Here is a 23195-nt window from a genome sequence, read left to right on the forward strand (position 1 = left end):
AAGGTGAGGAACTGGATAGAAGATGTATCCAGCAGAATGTCGTATCAGACATTAATCAGTGTAATGTTAGAGCAATGATTTCAAGACCAATTCTATATAGGTTTATATACAGGAAAAAAACACCAATGGCAATTTACATTTCATGGCAACTACAATCCACCCTCAACCACACAAATGTTAATACACAACAGTTTAACCAGCATTACCTGGTAAATTGTCGAAGTTGTACACGCAGCAGTCATTTGGGGGAGATGGTGGTCTATCCTCTAGAGGGAAGCCTCTTCCTTCATTTGGGTGATAGACCATAATCTGTCAAGAAAGCCAGGTCAAATAGGTTAAACTGATTGAGTGTTATTTTAACAATACTAACAGAGTGCAAATTACAACAGAAAAGTAATGCTTTGTTTGTAGCATTCAAAACCTTGCATGATAAATAGTTTAGATGAGGTTTTGAAAAAGAAACTAGTGGTGTCAGCAGACTGTTTGTAAGCATACAAGATGGGCATCAGTACTGTAACAATGCGGAAACAAGGCCTAGGTGCTACAGCAAGAATACCGTCCTTGTGCAACAGCTCAGCCCATATGAGCCCAATTCACAGGTTTTCCTGCCATATGAGGTTGCAGCACTACATATATTCTACAAGGGGATATCATGGAGGGTTTGTGGAACATAAGAACACATAACGAAGTACTGGAATCACAATGACACTAAATGACTTCAGTGTGTCGTCCTGGCTTACTCTTGCTTGAAAGGGATTGGTAAGTACCTTTCAAAGACCTGATCATGCTAGCAACAGGAGAATGCACATGCCACAAAAGCCCTCAAGAAATCAAGTTAAGGAATAACTTAATCGCCAAAACATTTGTCATACAAGTGAGATGAACCCAGAGAGTGATTCTTATAAAAGGAATACAGGTTAACATCAGCTGCAAACAAGGCTGGTTCTGCCTTAGCTCAGCAGGAATGAGCAGGAATCCACAGGTAAGTTTAAACTATTTGTGCATAGTAAATTTTTGATATATACACAAGGCTATCCACCTATTGGAAGCAGCGTTTGCTTGGGGTGAGTACAGCATAAGAAATCAAAAGTCGATTTTCACACTATTTTTGTGGGTGCAGGGTCAAAAGGATGGTTGGAGTATGCATCAAGAAAGGTGATCTGCTTTTTTGAAGCAGATGTAGTTTTAGGAGATACTGCTTTTAAGGGTACCTCTGGCACCTCCGGGTACTACCTTTTCTGCACAAGTCCCTGTAGGAAAGTGCCCCTTTTTGAATGGTTGAGCCCCACCCCCCACTTTTAACCAGATGTTGATGCTCTTTGACTAAATGTGCATTGGGTTCCTGCTAACCAGGGCCCGTGTTTTTTTCCTAAACCTGTACCTTTGCTCCCTTAATTGGCACCTCTCTTGTCACATGTAAGTCCCTTGTAAAAGGTACCATGGGTACCAAGGGCACTGTGACCAGGGAAGGCCTGCCGCACATATTGTGCCAGCCTTAGAGGCCCTGTACCTTAACACACACACCCTGCCCTTGCAGGTTGCGCGTTTTGGCGCAGAGAAAGGTGAAGAGTCCACAACCACTGCCTGTAGTATAGATAAGACACCACTCTAGCTGGGTGCACTATACCACCTGTACCCCTACAGTGTTTTAGTCCATTCTTAGACATTGTAAGTGCAGTAAAGCCATAGGGAGTACATGGCCTGGAAGTTTGTCATTACGAACTCCACAGCACCTTAATGGCTTTACTGAATACTGTGAAATTTGGTATCAAACCTCTCAGCCCACTAAACCCACACTGACGCCAGTGTGGGATTTAATGCCAAATGCATTCAGAGGGCATCTTAGAGATGCCCCCTGAAAATCGACCTAACTCGGGTGTCCTGGCTGAGTGGCTGTTCGCCTTCTCCCACCCCCAGACATGTTTCTAGTCCCCCGCTCTCGGGGTCCTGAAACACAGCACAACCTGGGCAGATTTGCCAAGCTTCCTCCCCGGGATGGGCAGGGTCCACGAAGGGGGAACTTCAAAGGCTTGCCGCCTTTGTGAGCTGACCCAGCCATTTGCTGTTTCATCTGGCCCCCACTGGTTCTAACCCCCACTTTGGGAGAAAGAATCGGTGGAAAAACCAAGATGGGAGGAGAGGTGTGCCCACCTTTGCCAACTCCACCCCTCAGGTGGAGGTGGTGAGGCAAAGCACAACTATCAGTCCCTGCCATCTTGAAGATGGGGGACTCAGCGAACCAGAAAGGCATTTGCCCCCCTCCCACTGAAGGGTGGCATAATAGGAGGTGTACCCAGCCCAAGGAAGGGGGACCCATTGGTTCCAACCTTTACCTGCCTAAAAGGCCTCTAAATTTACTATTTAGGGGAACCCCCTGAACCATGCCTCCTCAGTCAAGCAAGATGAAGGACCGAAGAGCTGTGCTGAAGGAAAAAGAGGAGAAGGACACCAACTGCCTTGGTCCCAGCTCTACCGGTCTGTCCCAACCTCGACCTGCTCCAGCAGAATCCCAGAGTGTCCTGCAGCCAGCAGCCCCCCAGAACCCGGAGGACCTGCCCTGCCTTCCCTACAAAGATTGTCTCCCGTGAGCACCGGACTTGCTCAAGAACCATACTCTGGCAGGCAAATCCGTGAGTCTGCACCACTCTACACCAGACGCCCACAGCCCCAGTTAGAGAGGCCCAACACCACAAGGAGGTCCCCCCAGCAATCATGACCTGCAATCTGGTGATCCCTGACCAGCCTCCAGACGATGCCAACAGCCTCTGGAGGGCCCCCCCCAGCCGGAGCGGATAAGGAAACTGCCTTGGGTGGCCCAACCGACTGTGCCCAGACAACCCCCTGCATCCCAACTTACCTCTCCAACCGGTGACCGCCTCCAGGAAGCCTCCCTGCCTGAACCTGCAGTGTTTGTTCCAACCGGAGATCTCCTATTGAATACAGGGCAACCAATGCAAAACCGGCACCCTGCCACCCCTGTGCCGATCTGGGTGCACTGCGTGTGCTAACTTGGACCCCCCTTTGCCCTAAGCTTAACCATAGGAGCTTTGCTCCCTTAACCCAGTGGCCTGCCTGAGAGCAGCCACCAACCGATGGCCCCCTAGCCTCATAGGCTAACATTAGGCCTCATCACTCTGCACCCGGCTGCCCTAGTGCCACTGAGGATGCTTTTTGAGCGCACCCTTTACCCTGGAGGAACCCTTGTTCTAAGCCCAGAAACTCATCCCTAAAGACCGATTGCTTACCTGCAAATCGATCATCTCCTTTTTCTCCATAGGATTGCATTGACTGTTTCCCTCTGAAATAGTTCTGTTGAGTTGTGTTTGTATGGTAACCTAAGTAACTGTGTTTTAATGCAAAACAGTTTTACTTACCTTTATCTTGGAAATGTCCCAGTGTGATATCTATGCATATTACACGAAGTAGAAAATGTAATCTAAAAAGTACTCAAGAGAAATCTGAAAAGTAACCACAAAGTAATAACAAATACCCATTGTATTGAAATATTTTACAAACCTGTAAAAGTCGATTTCATCCAGCTTGTTTGTTTTGATCAACCTGTCTTGTGAGGAATCCACTGGAAGATGTATCCATCAGAACATAAAATACAACTAACGAAATAGATTTCACACAAACAAATGGTCAGAGATCAGTCTTTGAGCGTGTGACATCATTTCTTGCTTAACACTACCCTCTGAAAAAGCCTTACTGCTCACTCACACTATCACAAATAGAGAGAACGATATTAACTAATTTGACCTCTGTAAGCCTTTGGGGATCTACTGGACTCTGCACACTATACCTTACTTTGGCATAGTATATTCAGTCAGCTTCCTACAGTTCCCAAATTAGCACTTCTTACAGAAGCATACCCTGACGAACGCACATCTCCGGAGGCAAGGGCGTCTGTCTTGTACTCTTGTATGTATAAAGCTACGTGCCTGTCCATGTCACAGAAATTATGAGATGACAAATTTACATAGGACACTGGAGCCTTATGTTTTGGGTAAATGCACTTGGTGGGGCACATTGTCAGTAAAGGACTTGTTGTTTTTGCATTTGTCACCCGGAGTGGGAAGGGTATGCCCAGACGTTGGTCCCGTGCTCTCCATGCCACTGGAATCAAGCTATCCTGGCTGAAGAGGGGTGAAACCCCGAAACCGGTCCTAGGATGCTTGTTTCCAGTCCAGGGAGGACCTGGCTTGGCAGTTCGGGCTGGACTGTTCCCATGAGGCACAGGGTCAAGACTGATTTGCATATGGCTGGGTTCAAACTGGAACGGCATGGTGAGCAAAAAAACGATGGATTTAGGCCCAGATCTCTGTACTGGGGTGAATGTATGACATTGTTCTGCATTCTGTCCATCTATTGTTGTTTTTGCAGTAAAGGACTTTAAGCCACAACCAGAACTGAATTTAAAGAGAAATTTCTTATCTATCTGGCCCAGTGATCAAATTACTCACAAACAACTCACTGTGAACCGGAGGCAGAAAATGGGTCTAGGTTGTAAAAAGGTGAAATAAATGTAGCAATGCAGAGCTCTGTCTGGGAACTCACTACACTTAACAAATCAGAGATATGATGGTCTCCAGGTACAGTCAGAGGTGGTGAATTCACTGGATTGGTTAAAGTGAGGATGCTTTTCAGAAGTGTGAATGTGCCAGTAGAACACTGGTCTTGGTGCAGTAGCCATGTTAATAGTGTTAATTGTGCTTATAAACTTCCAAGGATATCCAGCCTGGTGACCAGGATTCATTCCAGCATGTCAATCGATGAATGATCCAATAGTGGATAATATCCAGTAAAGATAATAAGCAGGGATTATTCAGCAATACTATGGATGTGCATGTTCCATTGACTCTGAAGTATTAAATTCACTTCAAGGTGACTAGATTAAGAAATGACAGCAATGTCAGGATACATTTAATTTGGAACTATTTATCTGAACTTTTGTTTGAAACTCTACGATCACAAGGATACCCTTCAAATATTAATTCCTGTCAAATGCGTAGTTTTAAAAATTATTTTTAATGCTTTTGTAAACTAGCAGCTTCTATTGGTTACCCAAATGAATATTTATATTTTATGAACGGTTCTTAATGTTTTACTCTTAGCTTGATGAGTGATGCACACATTTTTCTAAAAATCTACCCGTGAAATTGATGAGCATGTTAAAAAACCAGATGCTCTTTCAAAATACACTGGTATGCAGCACACAGTTAAAGATATCCTTGTTCATAAATCAATGAAGATCCCATGGCAGAAAAATCAGCTACAGTATTAGGCAAGAATAGGATCTATGCACACTTCATCTCTAGTTAGACCATTCGCTTGGTGTTGGAAACCGGGCAACCGGGTTAGCAGTCACCAGGTTCCCAACACGGTGGTAGCTTGGCTCGAGCGGTCGGGGTCAGGCCCCGTGTGAAGCGTACGTCACACCCTCACAATAACCATGCGTTCATCCGTTCCAAAAACGACACTACACTGTAAAAAATTATGAAAGAAAGTAGTTTGTCTTTATCTTATTTTTCTCTTAGTTGCAGGTTTCAAACATACATACAATACCATAAGACTTTTCTTGAAAATAGCAGGTCAAATAAATAATACCACAGTGGGGTTTCAATAAATAGGATCAGGTCATAAATAAACACGGAATAAATATAGATGCAATAAATACAGAGGGCAATTAAATACTGTCAGACAATAAATACTATGCAGGAATAAATACAGTCAGACCATAAATAAAACGCCTTCAATAAATAATATAAGCAATCAAGAACAATTGCAAATCAGATCACATTTATGAGGTGGTCTGGTTTTACTATGCCCAAGTACAGCTTGTGGTCATTTGGATGACATGGGGGGTGTCCCACCTAGATTGGTCAAGGCTGGGCCTGAACTGAGGTAGAATCAGGGTAACCTATGGATCTGGCTCCCCCACAATACACAACCCCTCACAGAGGTCACTACACCAGTCTCAGTTCACCCCTGGCACTCCCAGGCTGGTTCTAACACCCCTCTAGCCCCTAGAATGGTCTTTTAGGGCTCCACAGGGCCTCAGATGCCCTTTCTACCACTTACTGCCCTTTTCACGATGATCGGCTCCGCTCGGCGCCGGGTCGACGTCGCTGGACGGCTCCGGTTCGATGTCGCGTCGATCTGTTTTACTTGACGCCGTGTCGATGCCGTCTGGCGGTTCCGGTTCGATGTCGCTGGGCGGCCTCGGTTCGATGTCGCGTCGATCTGCTTTACTTGACGCCGGGTCGGTGCCGTGAGGCGGCTCCGGATCGATGTCGCTGGGCGGCCTTGGCTCGATGTCGTGTTCCGGCGTCACAGTTTCACGGTCTCCCCGCTTCCGGGTGTCTCCGGAGTGCGACCTCCACTCCCGACCTCCGTCGGCTCCACCTCAGGTTCCGGCGACTCCGGAGTGCGATCTCCACTCCCGACCTCCTGCGCGCTTCACCTCGACCTCAGGCGACTCCGGAGTGCGACCTCCACTCCCGACCTCCTGCGCGCTTCACCTTGGTTTCCGGCGACTCCGGAGGGCGGACTTCACTCCCCCGTCGACGCCTCACCTCGACCTCAGGTGACTTCCTACTCGACCTCCGGTGACTCTCCACGACCTCCGTCGGCGCCCTCTATCGACCTCTGGCGGCTCCGGGTACGACGTCTGCTTTCTGTCAGCGCCGCTTCTTCACCTCGGGCTCCAGGTCTCCAGGCTTCTCGACGTCAGGACTCCAGGAGGACACTGCTGTACAGGTCAGGAACTTGCTGGTCTTCTTCTTTAAGGCCTGTTCCAAATGTTCAGGTCCTTTAGATGGTTTTTCTGGACTTGGTCCCACACAGGGCTCTGGGCTGGGCTTGGTCAGTAGGGACTAGCATCAAGGGTGGGTTTCTGGACCCCACTCCAAGCACTGGCTTCCACCCCTGCTGCCTCACTCCTTCCTCCTTCTGAATCTCTGTCCTCTCTCCTCTCCAGTCAAGTGCCAACTGCCAACTGCCAACCTGAGATGGCTTCCCAACATTCTAAACTGCCTCCCTCTGTCCCAGGGTTCTAGAATGTTGCAGAAGGTTCCAGAAATCTCTAGTGTGTTCTGGTGATGTCACAGGTGACAATAGGTGGCCACCATTTTGTGTCTCAGGCCCTCAGACAGAAGTTCCAGGGGTAGGGAAAATGGCTCCCTGATCCTGCATCAACACTAAAAAGTCTGGTGGTTCCCAAAAAGGAAAAATTATAACAGGGTTTGAGGCAAAAGTGGGACAAAATAAATAATGATGAGGAGGGACCACCCAAAGGGCTGACAGGTCTAACACTTGGATATACTCCTGCAAAATAGCATACTTTTTTTATACAATGATTCTCAGACAGTAGGTCTGGTCCTGTATAGTGTCCATGCATTTAATTAATAATTAAGAAAATGAATTGTGTGGTATTGGGTGCTAGACTAAGTTGAAGAATAGCCACAGATTACAGCTCGAGCAGAGGACTTTAGCAGAGCACTGCTCCACCATTTGAACTACTACTTCGACAGCCACCACCCACATGTTTAGGAACTACTGCTGTCTCCAAGCATCAGGATCACTGCTTTCTCAAAGATTTGAAATGTCCATTCAGCCTGTGTTGTGGCAGTGTTCAACAATTAGTCCGTCTTTTTTTTTTTTTTTTTTTTTTAGTTTATTGGAATTTAATATACCTCGCCATCATACCCCAAAGCAGTATTCACCGCCATAGTGCATTTTCCTTTTGTTCAGAAGCCGCCACCATCAGGCTCACCTGCAGTGGGATAACTGTTGTGGCCCTTTGTCAGTCTTCCTTAATACAATTCCCCCGCACCATCTGTTGAAGGACTTACTGTGTGCCTCTCGCCAGTAAATGCATTTTTGATCTACATGTACTTAGATTTCCTATCGATCTGTAATTTAGCTGTTCCCATCTGATTTGTACAATACCTCCATTGATGATGCAAGATTGATCACACTGGTAGTCTTCACCTCATAAGCAACCAAGAAAAACTTATTGAAAAAATAAAATTCTGCCTTAATGAAAATCACAGCATTCACAAGGATGTCCAGGGCTGAAAATATTATTTCTTACCTGACATCCTTCACAAGATATCCGTAGCACCTCCTTAACACATTCCCGAGAGCTCTGATCTTTTAGAAACTCCATACAAACTTCACCTGTATCGAGGATGCTCACCTAAAAATAGAAAAACCATTCAAAAGGATACATTTAAATTTCAAGTTACACAAAATTACACACTAAATACCGAACAGAAAGACGCAATGTGCGCCTTTGCACCAATTCTGTTAACAGCACTTTAGATCAGCACAAATTTTATGAATATGAATAAATCTTGCAGTAGCTTGAACGTGTATATTGGCAACATATATTCATGCATGTCAATCACACTTTATGGACACTGTGTCATCAGGACTGCTGAACTCGCTGTTTTGTTAGAGATGCTTTTTACCTGGGCACATCCTTATGGGAATCATTACAGACAGCATTGCCTTAGCACACAAGCTGTGGTTTCACTGTCTACACACACACCAAAGCCTTCCTTTCAGACATGAGCTTGCCAACTGACATCCACTCAGATGCACAAATGTTGGTAACACAACCTGATCTTGGGATTGGACTGAATAAGTTATACAACTCCATGAAACACGAACCTGCTCCCTCTCATCCTCAAGCACTATAAGAGTTGCACTCCAGTGGCGGGAGCAAAGGCTGAAAAGAGCATGGGAGTGGTAGCCTCCCCATGCAGGTGTGAATGTTATTCACCACTGGTCAAGACAACCACTGGAGGATTGTGAACTACATGTAATGGAATCATATTTTAGCAAGAGTGCATCTCTAACAGCTTCATTAAAGGAATTAGTGGCTAGTTCAAGAAACATTTGAATGTTTGCAGGTAATGCTTCAAGCATCCAGTGTAGACCTGGATAAGGAACCCCCAGATTATTCTGAACAAAAAGCATTCCATCTAGTCACCTCCCTATATTGGGCCAACCCTCAGCAAAGAGTGAGTTTGAGCATCATCCTTGTATTACTTATTAGTATTACAAATAGTAGCCACTCTCATTTCTGAAAGTTTGGTTTCTTTGTAGGGATGTTTTTTTTAATAGTGTATTCTTCCATAATTCCATGCATGTGCTCAAGCTACCCACTCAAACTCCCTTCTTGCGCATTAGCATCCATGTATCCTGACAAACACCTCCACTCAAATGCTCAAAACCCAATCAAATACTAATTCTCTCTCTTAATTCTCCTAATATCAGTCCATTCCACTGTCAAACTCCTTCGCCGGATTGTGTCCTTAATCCTTCATTTGCCACACTCCAGAAGGCTGTCACACTGGTCTATGGGGCAAATAGGGAAGACAAGCTTACACCGCATACCTACTACTGAACCACTGGTGAAGCAATATCACTTGCTCAGTATTTAGAGACCAAGGGTGGAAGTCTCCCTACCTCTCCCTCAATGTCAGACATTTGCTGTTTAGACTACACAACCGTGATCGCCGCATCAAGAATGTTAATATAGCAATAGGTGCAGCACGCCACAAGGACAAGGTTAGTGGCACAATATGCATCCCTCATCTTGGTTTACATAGACTGTTTGGTGCCAAGTCACAAAACAATTGTTATCATAAACCACAAGAGTGACCCATAGACCCAAAAGGACCAGGATGTGAAATAGTTAAATACAATAATTTCCAATTAGGTATGAATTGAAATCATACAGTCAAGTATATGAAACATAATAAAAGATATTTAAATAATTTATAAACACATACATCACATGTATTCAAAATATCAGTGAAGTGGTCAGTGTTATGTAAACAGTGCTCACATTACACCTAGGGAGGAGGGTTTTGTAAGAAAGTGGGTTTCTGTTGCAGTAACCCCCCCCCCCCCTTTTGCCGAATAGCTGATGCACTTTTCCTTGTTGTGCCCTGGGCTCCTGCCAACCAGGTGCCCAGGGCCTGTGTTCCTTCCCTAAAAAACTGCCTAACAGCCAAAACCCAAATTGGCAAACCCTGGCCACATGTCAGCCCCTGGTAAATGGTACCCTAGGTACCCAGGGCCTTGTGACCAGGGAAGGCCTCTAAGGGCTGCAGCACTCATTGTGCCACCCTTAGAGGCCCTGTACCCTAGCACACACACACACTGCTCTTGCAGGCTGAGTGTCTGGATACAAGACAAAACAGAGTCGACATGGCACATCCCTGTGCGCCATGCTCACAACCTACACTGCCCTGGCATACATCAGCCACCCATCTAGCTGGGTGCCCTATGCCAGTGGTGTGGGCACAGAGGCAGGAGCCCTGTGCCCCTACAGTACCCAGGTCCATCCCTGGGTCGTGTAAGTGCAGTGCTGCCAGCTAAGAGTATATGGTGCTGGGAGCTTGTCAAACACAAACTCCACAGCACCATAATGGCAGCACTGAAGACTGAGAAGTTTGGTATCAAACTGCTCAGCACATTAAATCCACACTGATGCCAGTGTGTGATTTAATGTACAAAGCACCACAGAGGGCATCTTAGAGAGGCCCCCTGAAACCTAAACCTACAATCCACGTCTGTTCTGAGGCTGCCTAGGCTGCGACACAGCAGACATGTTGCTGGACCCCTGGGTAGGAGAGCCCCTGCTCTCCTGCGTCTTCAACAATGCACATCCTGGGCGAGGTGCTAAATCTCCTCCCCCAGGATGAGCAGGGGGAAGCTTCAAAGGCATGCCGCCTCTGTGAGCTTCCCCAGGCCACTGCAACCCCCCCACTCTGGCGAGAAGCTTGGCCGGAAACCCCAAATAAGGACAGGGGATGTGCCAGCCTGCCAACCCCACCCCTCAGGTGGGGGAGGCGAGGTGAAGCACATCTCCGGGCTCTCGCCATCTTGAAGATGGGAAGCCCTGCCCAATCAGGACTAGGCTCCTGCCCCCCTCCCACAGGAGAGAGGCAGGATAGGGGGTGTACCCACCCCAGGACAGGGACCCATTGGCCCCTGCCCTTCACCTACCTGTAACGCCCCTTAATCTAGTATTTAGGGGCACCCTGAACCTTCCTTCCCCAGATTCCAAACTACAAAGAAGAGCAAGAAGAAAGAAGACCTGCCCTGCAGCTGCTAAAAAGAGGAAGACACCAACTGCTTTGGCCCCAGCCCTACCGGCCTGTCGACCCTCGAACCTGCTCCTGCTCCAACCCGGCATCTCTTGTGGCCAGCAACCTCACAAACCCCGGAGAATCTGGCTACCTCTTGGCTCTAAGCCCCTGGGACTCCCATGAGTAGAGGCTCTACTCAAAACCTACCTCTAATCCCTGGCAGCAGCCCGGAACCGCGAACCCAGCACACTCTGCACCAGCCAAGCCTGGCCAGTGCCGGAGTGAACAAAGACCCTGAGGATGACCCCACGGCGACTGTGACCTCGAGTCTGGCACCCAAGGACCTCCCTCGACACTCCTGAAGAAGCCTGCAGCCTCAGAACAAGGTGCCCTCCCAACCGCGATCAACAGAGGGTAAGATTTCCCGACACCAAAAGGTACCCCTGCACGCGGCACCCCACGGCCCCCTGTGCCCAATCCCGGGGTACCTACCTATCCTCCAACTTACCTCTCGAAGTGGTGGTGGCACCTGAAGAGTCCTTGTCCCCGAGCTTGCAGTCTTTTTCTAAACCAGAGATTTCCCATTGAAATCAAATGAGCGCCCGACGGCTCAAAAGCACTCTGCACCCAGCCGCCCGAGTGGCCCTGGCAGTGAAAACTCTACACCTACCCACTTCCCCACTTGCCCCGAGTAAGTGACAAGGAGCTCAGCTCCCACAGCCGCGTGGCTTGCCAGTCAGCAGCCACCAACCAAGGCCCCCCTATCCCTCATAGGATAACATTGGGCCTAACTCTCTCTGCACCCGGCCGCCCTAGAGCCGCTGAGGGTGAACCAACTTTATCTACCTGACCCTGGGGGACCCCTGAGTCTATGCCCAGAACCTCAACTCTGCCAGTCGAGTACTTAACCTTAAACCGCAAACTCTATTTTCCTCATAGGGTAACATTGACTGGCTTTTTCCTGAAATTTCTTCTAAGTGTGGACTTTTCAAGTCTTAAAATATTCACCAAAAATCAGCCGAGCAACGAAAACGAAATTACTCGCCTGCTCTTAGGTGAGCTCCAAGTGCTGGATCTCGGTGCCCAGCACTGACTCTGAAAAATACTTACAACTGTACTTACCCTTAACTCAATTTTCCTGCATAGGAATCCATTGACTGTTTTTCTGTGAAATTTCTTCTAAGTGTCGATTTCTGCAATCTTTAAATATTCTTCAAAAACCGTATAATATCTGAAAACGTAATTACTTACCTGTTTTGGATAAAGGTCCCAGTACTGAGTCTAGGCACCCAGTACTGGATTACAAAAGTAACGAGAACCTACTGCACCTGTAACCTGAATTTTCTTCCATAGAGAATCATTGCATGTTTTCTTTGAAATATTTTCTAAGTGTCAACTTTTAAAATGGCTAAATATGGTTTAAAAATCATTACAGTAATTAAGTCGACTTTCATCACTTGATTCTGAGTACTGACCCAGGACTGAATCTAGGATCCATTCCTGGAATTCCAAAAGTAATCTAAAAAGTAATCTGTTACAAATAACCTGAATTTACCATTGAGCTCAATGTATTGTTGTGTTTAAAAAAAATAGAGTTGCCTACTGCAACCACTATTAACTGTTTACAAAAGTTTATTGCATTTTGCAAAAGTATTTATATGAAACCTCTCATGCTGAGAAAGTATATTTTAAATCCAAGTGTCGGTTCTAAAATAAAACAAGCATATATTTTTTTTATATAAATCATTGGCCTAGAGTTCAGTTATTGAGTGTGTGAGACAATTTGCTGACAGAGTGTGTACAACAAATGCTTTACACTGTCCTCTGACACTGCCTTACTGCTCGACCAAGCTACCACTTTAGAGAGTAAGGTTATATCTAACTTTAACCTCTGCCAAACCCTGGGGGACTGTGGACTCTGTACACCCTGTACTTTCTCACAGGTTTGTCACTTTACATCAGATCAGTGCTACCACACTTAAAGAACAGACTCACATGTCAAAATACCTCATTCCATCACTGACTTCTTCATTCCATCACTGACTGATATTCCATCTGCAATCATTATAGCAATAGAGCATTGAAGCATGTGCATATATTCGAATTAATAAAGCATCGCAGCCTTTTTGGAATAACCATAACGGTCAGCAATAATACCTTTACATAAAGCTTTCACAAAAAGCATTGTTCATAACATTGTGAATAGTGCTTTTAAAAATAAAACCTAACTACCTCAAGGAAGTTTCAGTTTTTGACAGCTGACTAGATGCCCTTTATCAGCTTCCAGGTACATCCTACCTTCCCTGAAGGGCATATACATGTGTGACTGAGGGAAACCGCTGCAATGAGAAGGCGGATCACTCTGGATCCCCTTCCACTGCACATTGGCTCCAAATTGGGCCACATGAAGTAAATCAAAGTAGTGAAGTTTGACATTTTGCTGCATCTACTGCTGCCAGAGGACTTGCTCACTCCGGCCTGTCCTTAGAGTGCAAAAGAATTCAGTAAAAACAACAGGTGGCACTGAGATAAATTTGCATGTTAAAGTACCATTCCCTCACAGAGATCAACATCTTATTTTTGTTTTCAGTTTATTATCAACTGAAAGACAAATTAACGGGCTACCACTTTGGCATTCACTGCTCCTTTGGTATCTAATATAACATAGCCCTTTCATTTCACCCAAAACTTGTCTACTTCTGCCAGTACCCTCTACTTAACTGGAGATCTTTTTGTATCCCCAACTTGCATAAAAAACACTTACTAACCGTTTTAAAAATCACAGGCAGATTCATTTACATTCAGGCACACATTTAGCTAACAAAAAAACTCCCCCTCGCTCCCTCTACCCACATGCTTACGCAATGTCAAGTGAATTGCATCTAGTCACTGAAATATCTCTTCAAACTTGAAGGCGGGGAATTCTACCAGGTTCAAGTTTACAAGCAAGAACATACAGCTGGGAGATTCATGGGATTAGGGGGAGAAGGGGGATAACGTTAAAAGCGGGCAGCGGATCTCCCCAACAGACGATCGTACTTGTAAGAACTGTAACGATGTACCATATGATTAAGTGGTGCCGCCCGGCCTCTGGGATGTGGGCAGTACGGCTGTGTATACTGCACGGATAAATGGGTAAGGGGGGCGGGAAACCTGCATTACTAACATTTGTCCTGAGTGTTCTACGATATGTTTGGTCCTGCAATAAAAATGGTTTGAAAAAAAAAAAAAAAAAAAAAAACATACAGCTGGTGGGTTCACTGAGCAAAAGATGGCAACTTTGAGACAAGGTAAATTTGGGTGAAAAATGTCCGTCGGGATAGCGCACCAAAATTGAAATTATAGGGCACAGTGGCAAAGAGGAAGGGGGATGGAATGTAAGTTGTAATATGGGGAGAAATGCTGAAGTGTACAACACTACTGTAAAGCACCCCTACGCTGCACAAGTGGAGATGGTGTCTGCTGCACCCGATACTGGCACATGTCGACCAGCATCGAACTGGTAGGGCGGTGCTTAACACCCCCCCCCCCCCTCCTCACTGCCTCCTACCATTATCTCTGTCGCTCCCGAGACTCACCTAGAAGCTGCTTTACCCGGATACCTTGTGCAGGCTAAGACCGTGCCCGCCGTCCAACCCCCACCCCCAAACGCTCACCACCTCCTTCAACATTTAAATGACAGGTTATTTTTGAGAAATGTTTTCCGGGCAGACATACAAACACGTAGTCTTAAAGTGAAATGAATCAAAGACGGGAAAAAAAGCAGATTTTGATTTTCATAAAGAAGCATGTGGCAAGTGGCTTTACTTGTGTGTTATTTCACTGAAAAAAAGCATATGAATATGCAAGTCTGGGGAGCAACGCTCTCTGGTGAGCAGTGTAAATGCTGAGCTTGTTGCAGCCAACAGAGGAGGCATGAACCTTGGGCATGGCACATGGATAATCAGTGATTTGTATAGGAGAGGTGTGCATTGTATGACTCCTCGTCTGGCAAGTATGAGCCAGAGGCAGGAAACTTAAAATCAACCAGAGAGCATTTCATGGCCACGCAGAGAGAGAAATCCTGAATTTAATTTTCTTAAAAAGTGAATGTACACACAAACATGACTGAAGGAAGCAGTCTCTGTAAGTGGTATGCCACTAGTTGGTTATACCGTGCACAGAGTTCAGGGGTTTCCCAAAAGTGTACAGGGCTCAATGCAAAACCCAAAGTGCTCCATTAGTGTTAGTGTGGGTGAGCAGCCTTAGGCCTAACACCGAGGAGTTTAAGACATTTATTGCACAACACTGACCAATAATGGACTCGGGACTGAAGAAGCAGATCCACACCAATTTTAGAAAAATGCTTAGTTTGTACTTTATTTTGAAACCAAGATCTTCGCGATAAGGTGAGTATGTTTTTAAATAAAAATACTTTTCAAAAGTCGATACTTAGTGCAAATTCTGAACAGTTTAATGTTATTCTATGGTGAAAACAATATTGCGGCTAAACAGGTAAGAATCACACTTACAGTTCAGTCTTCGGGACCAAAGGTCAGCAAGGGTAAGGTGAATACCAAAACTGCAGCACCAGCGGCACAGGGGCAGCCGAATGCAGAGGTCAAAATTGGAGTTCGGACCAATGCGTTTCAATGGAGACAGGGGGTGCTCGAAGCCACACTGCTTGCCGGTAGGTAAATCGGTTGCAGGGGCCAAGCTTTTGGAGTTAGGTTATGCACGGGGACACAAAGCAGCACCAAACATACTCCACCAGCAGCACAGTGTCAGCTGGGTGCAATTTCAGTGTTCGGCACCCAATGCTCTAAAATGAGGATTCTATTGTCGACAAACAGGCCTGCAGGCGCCGTACCAGAGGTTGCAAAAAAGATCAACAATAACAGAGGTAGGTAGAGATTTAGGGGTTCACAAGGGCAACATCGGTTGAGCTCACCAAGGCACAGGGGCTATGGGTGCAGGAGTGCCTTTCGACGTCTGTGTCTTCTTACCAGAGCCTGTCGCATTCAGGGAGAGCCTCTGGATTTACGCTGCAGGAGCAGTCGTGGAGGGCAGGAGAGAACAGCCAAAGCTGGACATGAGGTCAGGATAGCCAGGGAGACTTCACTGCATAGGTGAGCCACTCAGACTTGGGCTGTGGGCAAGAGACGCAGATCCGCCTGGATCCAGGGAGTAGGTCTCTTTATGGACAGGTACGCTGTTCACAGGAGATTGGAGTCTTTTTCGAAAGCAGCAGTCCTCCCAGGGGTTTCAGAGGTCTATGGCTGCAAGACAGGTCGCTTTTGGTTGCAGATTCTTCGAAGCTTGAGACAGGCCGGTAGGGCTGCAGCCAAGGCAGTCGTCTTCTTCAGGCTTCTCTGCAGGGCTGTCTTCTTTCTTCTTAGGTCGCCACAGATCTAGTTTCCAGGTCTGGGGGAGCCACCTAAATACTAGATTTAGGGGCTGTTTTAGGGCAGTAGCAGGTAGGGCCAATGGGCACCTTACCTGGGATGACTACACCCTCTATTTGCATATAGCTGGGTCTGAACTGAGGTGGCGAATTGAGCTAAAGAATGATGAATTCATCCCAGATCTGTGACTGGGGTGTGTGTCTGAAAAGTTTCAGCGCTCTGTCCATCTCCTTGCGTTTGCTTTGTTTGACCCAAGTTGGCAGGGTACGCCCAGAAGTGGGTCCCTTGTTCACTTTGCAACTGGATTCAAGCTAGCCTGGCTGATGAAGGGCGTTACCCAGGAACAGTCCCAAGATGCTTGTTTCCAGTTCAGGGAAGACCTGGATTGGCATTCGGGCTGGACTGTTCCCATGAGGTACAGGGTCAAGACTGATTTGCATATAGCTAGGTCTGAACTGAGGTGGTGAAGTGAGCTAAAGAATGATGAGGAGTTCTTACCCAGATCTGTAAATGGGGGGGGGGATTGTCTGAAAAGTTTCAGCGCTCAGTCTATCATCCCCTTGTGTTTGCTTTGGTCACCCTCTATTATGCCACCCTTCTGTGGGAGGGAGGCATAAACGCCCATCCTGGGGGAGGAGGCCAGACACCTCTGCCCAGGATGTGTATTGTTTCTGGCTCCAGAGAGCAGAGGCTCTCCACCCATGGGTCCTGAAACATGTCTGTGTGTGGCAGGCTGCCTAAAGCCAGTCAGTGCCCACACCATGGTTGATAGGTTTTCAGGGGGCACCTCCGAGGTGCCCTCTGAGTACATGTTTTAATAAATCTCACACTGGCATCGGTGTGGATTTATTACAAGGAGCTTTTTTGGCACCAAACACTCTTGGTTTCAATGAAGCAGTCATGGTGCCAGGGAACTCGAATTGTCGAGTTTCCAGCCCATGTATTCCTTATGGCTGCCCTGGCACTTACAATACTTAAAAATGGACTTAAGTACCGTAGGAGCATATCTACTCATGCAGATAGGCCCTCACCTGTGGTATAGTGCACCCTGCCTTAGGGATATAAGGCCTGCTAGAGGGGTGACTTACCTATACCTACAGGCAGTGCTGTCATGTAGGTCGACTGTCGTTTTTGGCCTCACAAGGGCATGCAAACTGCAAGGGCAATGGCATGGTCCTAGTGAGGGGGGTCCCAAGGGACCCTCTTCAACTCCCAGGCCTGAGGTACCCAGGGTACCACTTACTAGGGACTTACAGTGGGTAGAAGTAATAATTGGGGATATGTTCTAGGGAAGAAGCACTGGTACCGAGAACCTGGTTGGCAGGGACCCTGTGCACTACAGTAAAAAGCACATCTAATACCAGGCAAAAAGTGGGGGTTAACCATGTCAAAAAAGGCACTTTCTCACAATGACCATCAATTAAGATGGGTGTCCAGGAATCGTTAACTCAGTTCACTGGCATTTCAACATAAGCACCTTCATAAGCTAGACAGCAGAAAAAACAGCAGGCAAAAACTCACAGAAGTTTGCTTTTGTGGTTAACCTTGCGAGTGGATGTACCTGGGTATCAAGAACCGGAGTGCCAGGTTAGTGTGAGATAGGTGGATTGGAGTGGAGATGGGTTGAGAAAGGTTGACTGCATATGAGTAAATATAACCTTAGTCAGTGTAAAGACCTACTTGTGAGTAAGGGTAGAGTGAAGATAGGTTGTCTATGACACTAGTAAAAGTAGGTGTATAAGCGAGGCAGAAACCCAGCAAAAAGGCAGTGAAGCGCTGCACACAGTTAAAGTAAAGCACAACATCAAGTGACAGGAGAGGTAGCTTGGCCCTGGACTGTTAATGCATAATGATCACTTGTATGGGTGAATTGTTTTTGAGTAAGAATGGCTGGGGATCAGTTCAGTGGGACACTGAAAGCAAATGAGTGGGATGGGTTAATACTGTTGGAAAACAGTGTGAGTGAAATGTGCAGCCAGCGAGTGCGAAGTATGTGAGGATGAACGAGCTAGGATATTTGTAGGGTTGGTGTCAGAATGAGCAGAATGTATTGCATGTAAGAGGAAAGTATACATTGTTGCCTGTGAGTGAGAAAAGTGCTCTCGCCATCCACAAAGCTAAACATGCACGCGTAGGGACAAAAAAAAATGCACGCGCATGTGGACAGCCCGACGCCATCTTTGTTTACTTTCATTAGCGGACAGATGTGCACATGCGCGTGCATTTTTTTGTCCCTAGCCGTGCTTTTGCTTTCCCAGACAGGCTGAAGGTCCCGGCGGTAGTGCTGAGGAATCCCCCGCGGCGCGCGCAGCCACGGCTCGACCCCAGGACCTGGCGCGAGGCTTCCCGCGAGCATTAAAGTCACTTGCCCAGTAGAAAGGTAGTGATACAACATATTACTAAACTTGTTTGCATTGCTTCTTTTGATGACTGTTTCTTCCGTGCTTGATGGTGACCTCTGCCCCCTCTTTCCTGTCCTGCAAACCCTACTCTGCCCAATAAGGTATAGATCCAGAAACTCGACAGCTAGTTTTCTAAGAGCGTGTGTTGTTCAATGAGAGCAACTGAGTTCACTACAACTCCCAGAATGCATGAGATTGGTAAAAGGAAATCCATCATAGGGTGCCTGCATTTTTTGTAACATGGAGTGGTCTGGTAACCTGAGTGCAATTCTTGGCCACCACATAAAGGGAATCTTTATGCCAGTATTATGGCAGCTGTTCATAAGTTATGCTGTCAGTGTTTGATTTGAACTCCTGTCTGAATGTTTGGGGAATTGGTCTAACCGTTGCTGGCCGTTTTAATACACAAAAGGAGCATAGAATATGATGTTGGTGCGCATTACTTGAGCGTGTCGGCATAGCCAGCAGGTCCCGCTCTTCCGTTGGCATGGTCTGTTGTCTGATGCCAGCTCACTTCAGCAATAGTCAGTGGGTGGCAGGTTGACCAACAGGCCAGACCTGTGCATGACGAGGGCACCCGGTCCGGTACGGCTGAGCCCGGGGATGTTATTCAGCAGTGAGGCATGCAACTTTGAACTCTTTATAATTAAACATTGAGTAAAACGCTCTTAGACATTGAGTAAAACGCTCTTAGAACCCAAATTGGACTATAAAACCTTGTGCAATAGTACGCGGAATGCTCCTCCGTCTGCTGGTGCAATTAATTTATGGAGAGACACAAAGATAAATCCGTTTCCACCGCAATGAAGCAGTAGGTTGTAACAATAAAACGTACATGTTTACATTACAATCATCGCAGTCTGACTGAGGTCAGAGGGCTCTCGGAAATGTAAGGCGGCTGAAGCAGACAAGCGCGAGGACGGGGCCTGGAATGCTGACTCAGTGATGTGCGAGAGCACCATCTACATTTAAACGAGACGGGGGTAGTTGGAGCACGGCTTCTGTGCCGCGAGGAAGGCTCTGTGGAGCTCTGGGAGGGGATAGTGGCACGTTTGCATTGGAGAGCTCACTACTATAAAGCAGAACCCACAACTGGGCGCATGGTGATGTGTCGCCACAGTCAGGTAATTATCATGCTTTGCTCTCAGTTCCAGGTCAGCGGCTTACACATGTTAACAACAGAGTAACATTGGCAAAGTAACAACGCAGTGTCTTCTGGAGAACTTAATCTCTATTTCATGAGGAACAGTGCTGCGTGGATACCGTCTAGGCTCTGGCCCTATATAGAGTGGACTCGGGGGTGTAGCAACCATTGGTGCAGCAGGTGCAGTGGCACCAGGACTCATTCTAACCTGATAATTCTAAAGTTTACTTTCCCAGTGAATGACATCATTTTTTTTTCTTGCTTGCACCAGGGCCCATGGCATCCTTGCTATGCCACTGTGTGGACTCCAAAAATAGAGCTTCAGTGAGTCTTCCTAACTTCTGTTTTTGGGTAAGAGCTCCTTCCAGTCTGGTAGTCACTCGTGGAAAATGGCCATCATATTGTCTAAATCTTGCATTGGTTGACTGTGGATGCTTAAGACTATTTCATAGTTATATGATTTGCCTTCAAGACTATTGACTCGGAGAACCACACTCCTGATTACTTGGGGATCTGTGCGATATTGCTACAAGACCTAGTCACTTGGAGAACCATGCACATACTTGTAAGTCTATTCACTAGTTCACTAGGAAAATCGCACGTATGCCTATGAAACCAGTCACTTGAAGAACCATGCACATGCATACAATATTATACGCTTGGATCACCACGCACATGCATGTAAGACTACTCACTTGGAACACCACACGCATGCATACAGTAATATTTCCTTGCAAGAAAAAAAAAACCACACACACACACAAACTGTTCACTTGGAGATACTGACACATTTGATGGAAATAGTTGCGATTTGTCAGCATGCACATTTTCTGGTTCAGTCTTTGACATTTGTATCTCCAAGGTTTCCTTAATCTAAAACCTTGATAAACCTTTTTATCGGTGGCGTACTGCTGTTTATAAAGCTCTGCCAGTTCTGCTATGTGTTCAGTCATCATGAATAAATTTTAGAAAAAAACTGAAAACTATATCTTTTTAATACATTCAGTAAAGCCTGTTTTATGTTACCCCATATGTTGGCTAATTTCTGTATCTGTTCTTTATTTTTGCAAAGTACTCCAAGGTTTTTTACCACTGTTTACATCTGTAAATAAATTGAAGTAAGGTATAGAAAAGAATGATGACCATAAAGTCAGACACTGCATAAGCTGCTTCAGAGAAGTGCGACATCTCGCTCTGGGTGGATATGCACACTCAATATCATAGCAGTATGTTGTGTGTGCTTCATGTAGAAGCAACTACTATGCAGCCCTTGATACTGTCAGGTTTTCATTGAATTGTCTGTCAAGACACATGTCCACCCAGGAGTGGACATAGGGGCACATCTATGCTAAACTCCGTGCAATGCGCGTGCAATGCTTAAATCCATGGCGGCACAGCACACAGGATAATGTGCTGCATGACTAACCACTTATAAGGTCCCAAAGGCGAGACTTATTGGCTATGCCAATGCTTGTTGCTTTACAAGAGGCTACTCTAGCCTTCCAGGAAGATAATTTATACTGTGGTAAATAGATTTAGTCTTAAGAAATGTGCTTCTCTATGTTTGCATCAAGTTGAAGAGTTTGTTAGTGCAACTTCAAAATGTTAACACAAATGGTCCTTTCGGTTTATGACCGTATGAAGTAGCCACCTCAATATACAATAGCTGTAGGCGCTGTTTCAAGGGAACTCTAATAATGTTTTAATGAGCCATCAAATTTGTTTTATTGCTCAAATACCTCTTCAAAATTAAGATGCACTGTTCAACGTTTTTGCATTAGAGCTAGGCACAAAGAATCTAGAGTTGCTATGATGGAGCCTCAATGTGAAATAGAAACACATATTATACATACCACAGCGTTTTTGGTCTTCTGTCGAATAGGTTTCAGACGGCAAGCATTTAAGGGGGATGTAGTGGCTCTCAGGCAATTTGCTCCAGTGTCTTGTGTACGTTTGTGAACAATGATTTTGTTTTTTCCAGATGGGAGAAGACAATTTGCAGTATCTAGATGATGTTTTTCTGGTTTGCACTGCTGCAGGGGGTCAAATTTCTGTACTTGCCACTGTTTTTCATGCTTTTCAGAGTGGGCCATTTCAAAGGAGCCATCAGTGTTCTTCACATCACTCCATGAACGACCTGTCGCCTGGCACTGCACAACTGGAATACAGCCAACTCCATTACTGATGACCTCATGGCCCGCAACTATTTTCAATAGGGATACAAAACAAAATTAAAGACAATGTGAGGTTTGGAAAATTCAATGGCAATTGTTGAAAAGTCCTATTTATCAGTAACTACTCCAAAATTTGAAAGCCACCTACTAAACACTTTGTGCTAATCCAGAAGACAACTAGATTCAACAATTTATTCTCATTTGGAAATAAGAGTAAAAAATTCTAAACTCAACCATCTGCCAAAACACAGATAATTGCTCAGTTTACAAGTCAGTAAACATGTAGGAAAGTCTCCCACAGTCGTATTCCTGTGCTAAATAAAATATAGCCACTTCTGTCAAGTACGAGACTAACCTCTAAGATGACTGACTTATGGTCTCATTACGTGTCAATTGATTGTTAATAAAGGTAAACTGCTCTCTGAGGGCCATTCAAAGTCCTGACAGATTAGGCCTCCAAGTGCTGCTGAGTGGACTAGATACTAATGGTATGCTCTTACCGGTTCACCATTGAGTACAGCCCATATATTATGCCCTGCTGAACAAACACAGGCCCTGAACAGTCACTTCCATTTATACACTGTTCAAGCAAAGATGGTGGGTATAGTTGCATGATCGGCTTTCATTTACACTTTTCACTGCATTCCGTGCTTCTGTCCCCTACCACACCTCAAGCATTCTAACAAACTGATCCCTTTAGCCCACACTGCAACTGCCCCCTTTCTACCAGGCACCCGAAGCGGAAGTAGGAACCCAAAGAGCACTGTATGACCTTGTCAGGGCTATGAAGCACTAAATTCATTATACATATAGAAAAGCTACTTGGGCACCAACACAGAAAGCACTCTGGGCCTAGCAATGGGCAGGAAAGTGTTACATAAACACCAACACAATACAATTAAGGGGATCCTATAATGAAGCAAGTCATTAAACAGTGCAGGTTTGTCTTTCTACTCAACTCATATGGCACAGCCAATGCGATG

General features: G+C 45.9%; 1 protein-coding gene across 1 annotated transcript in view; it reads right to left on the minus strand.

The window, feature by feature from the left end:
- The window catches only part of PLK4 (polo like kinase 4), a 141028-nt gene that overhangs the window by 86284 nt on the left and 31549 nt on the right, over positions 1-23195 (minus strand). The window contains exons 7-9 of the mRNA XM_085641530.1: positions 21892-22241; positions 8096-8200; positions 207-309 (exon numbers count right to left, since the gene is read on the minus strand). Of these exons, the coding sequence (XP_085497656.1) occupies positions 207-309; positions 8096-8200; positions 21892-22241 (558 nt within the window). The remainder of the gene's footprint in view (positions 1-206; positions 310-8095; positions 8201-21891; positions 22242-23195) is intronic.

Source organism: Triturus cristatus, chromosome 2_2 (assembly GCF_964204655.1).
Source record: "Triturus cristatus chromosome 2_2, aTriCri1.1, whole genome shotgun sequence".
NCBI lineage: Eukaryota > Metazoa > Chordata > Amphibia > Caudata > Salamandridae > Triturus > Triturus cristatus.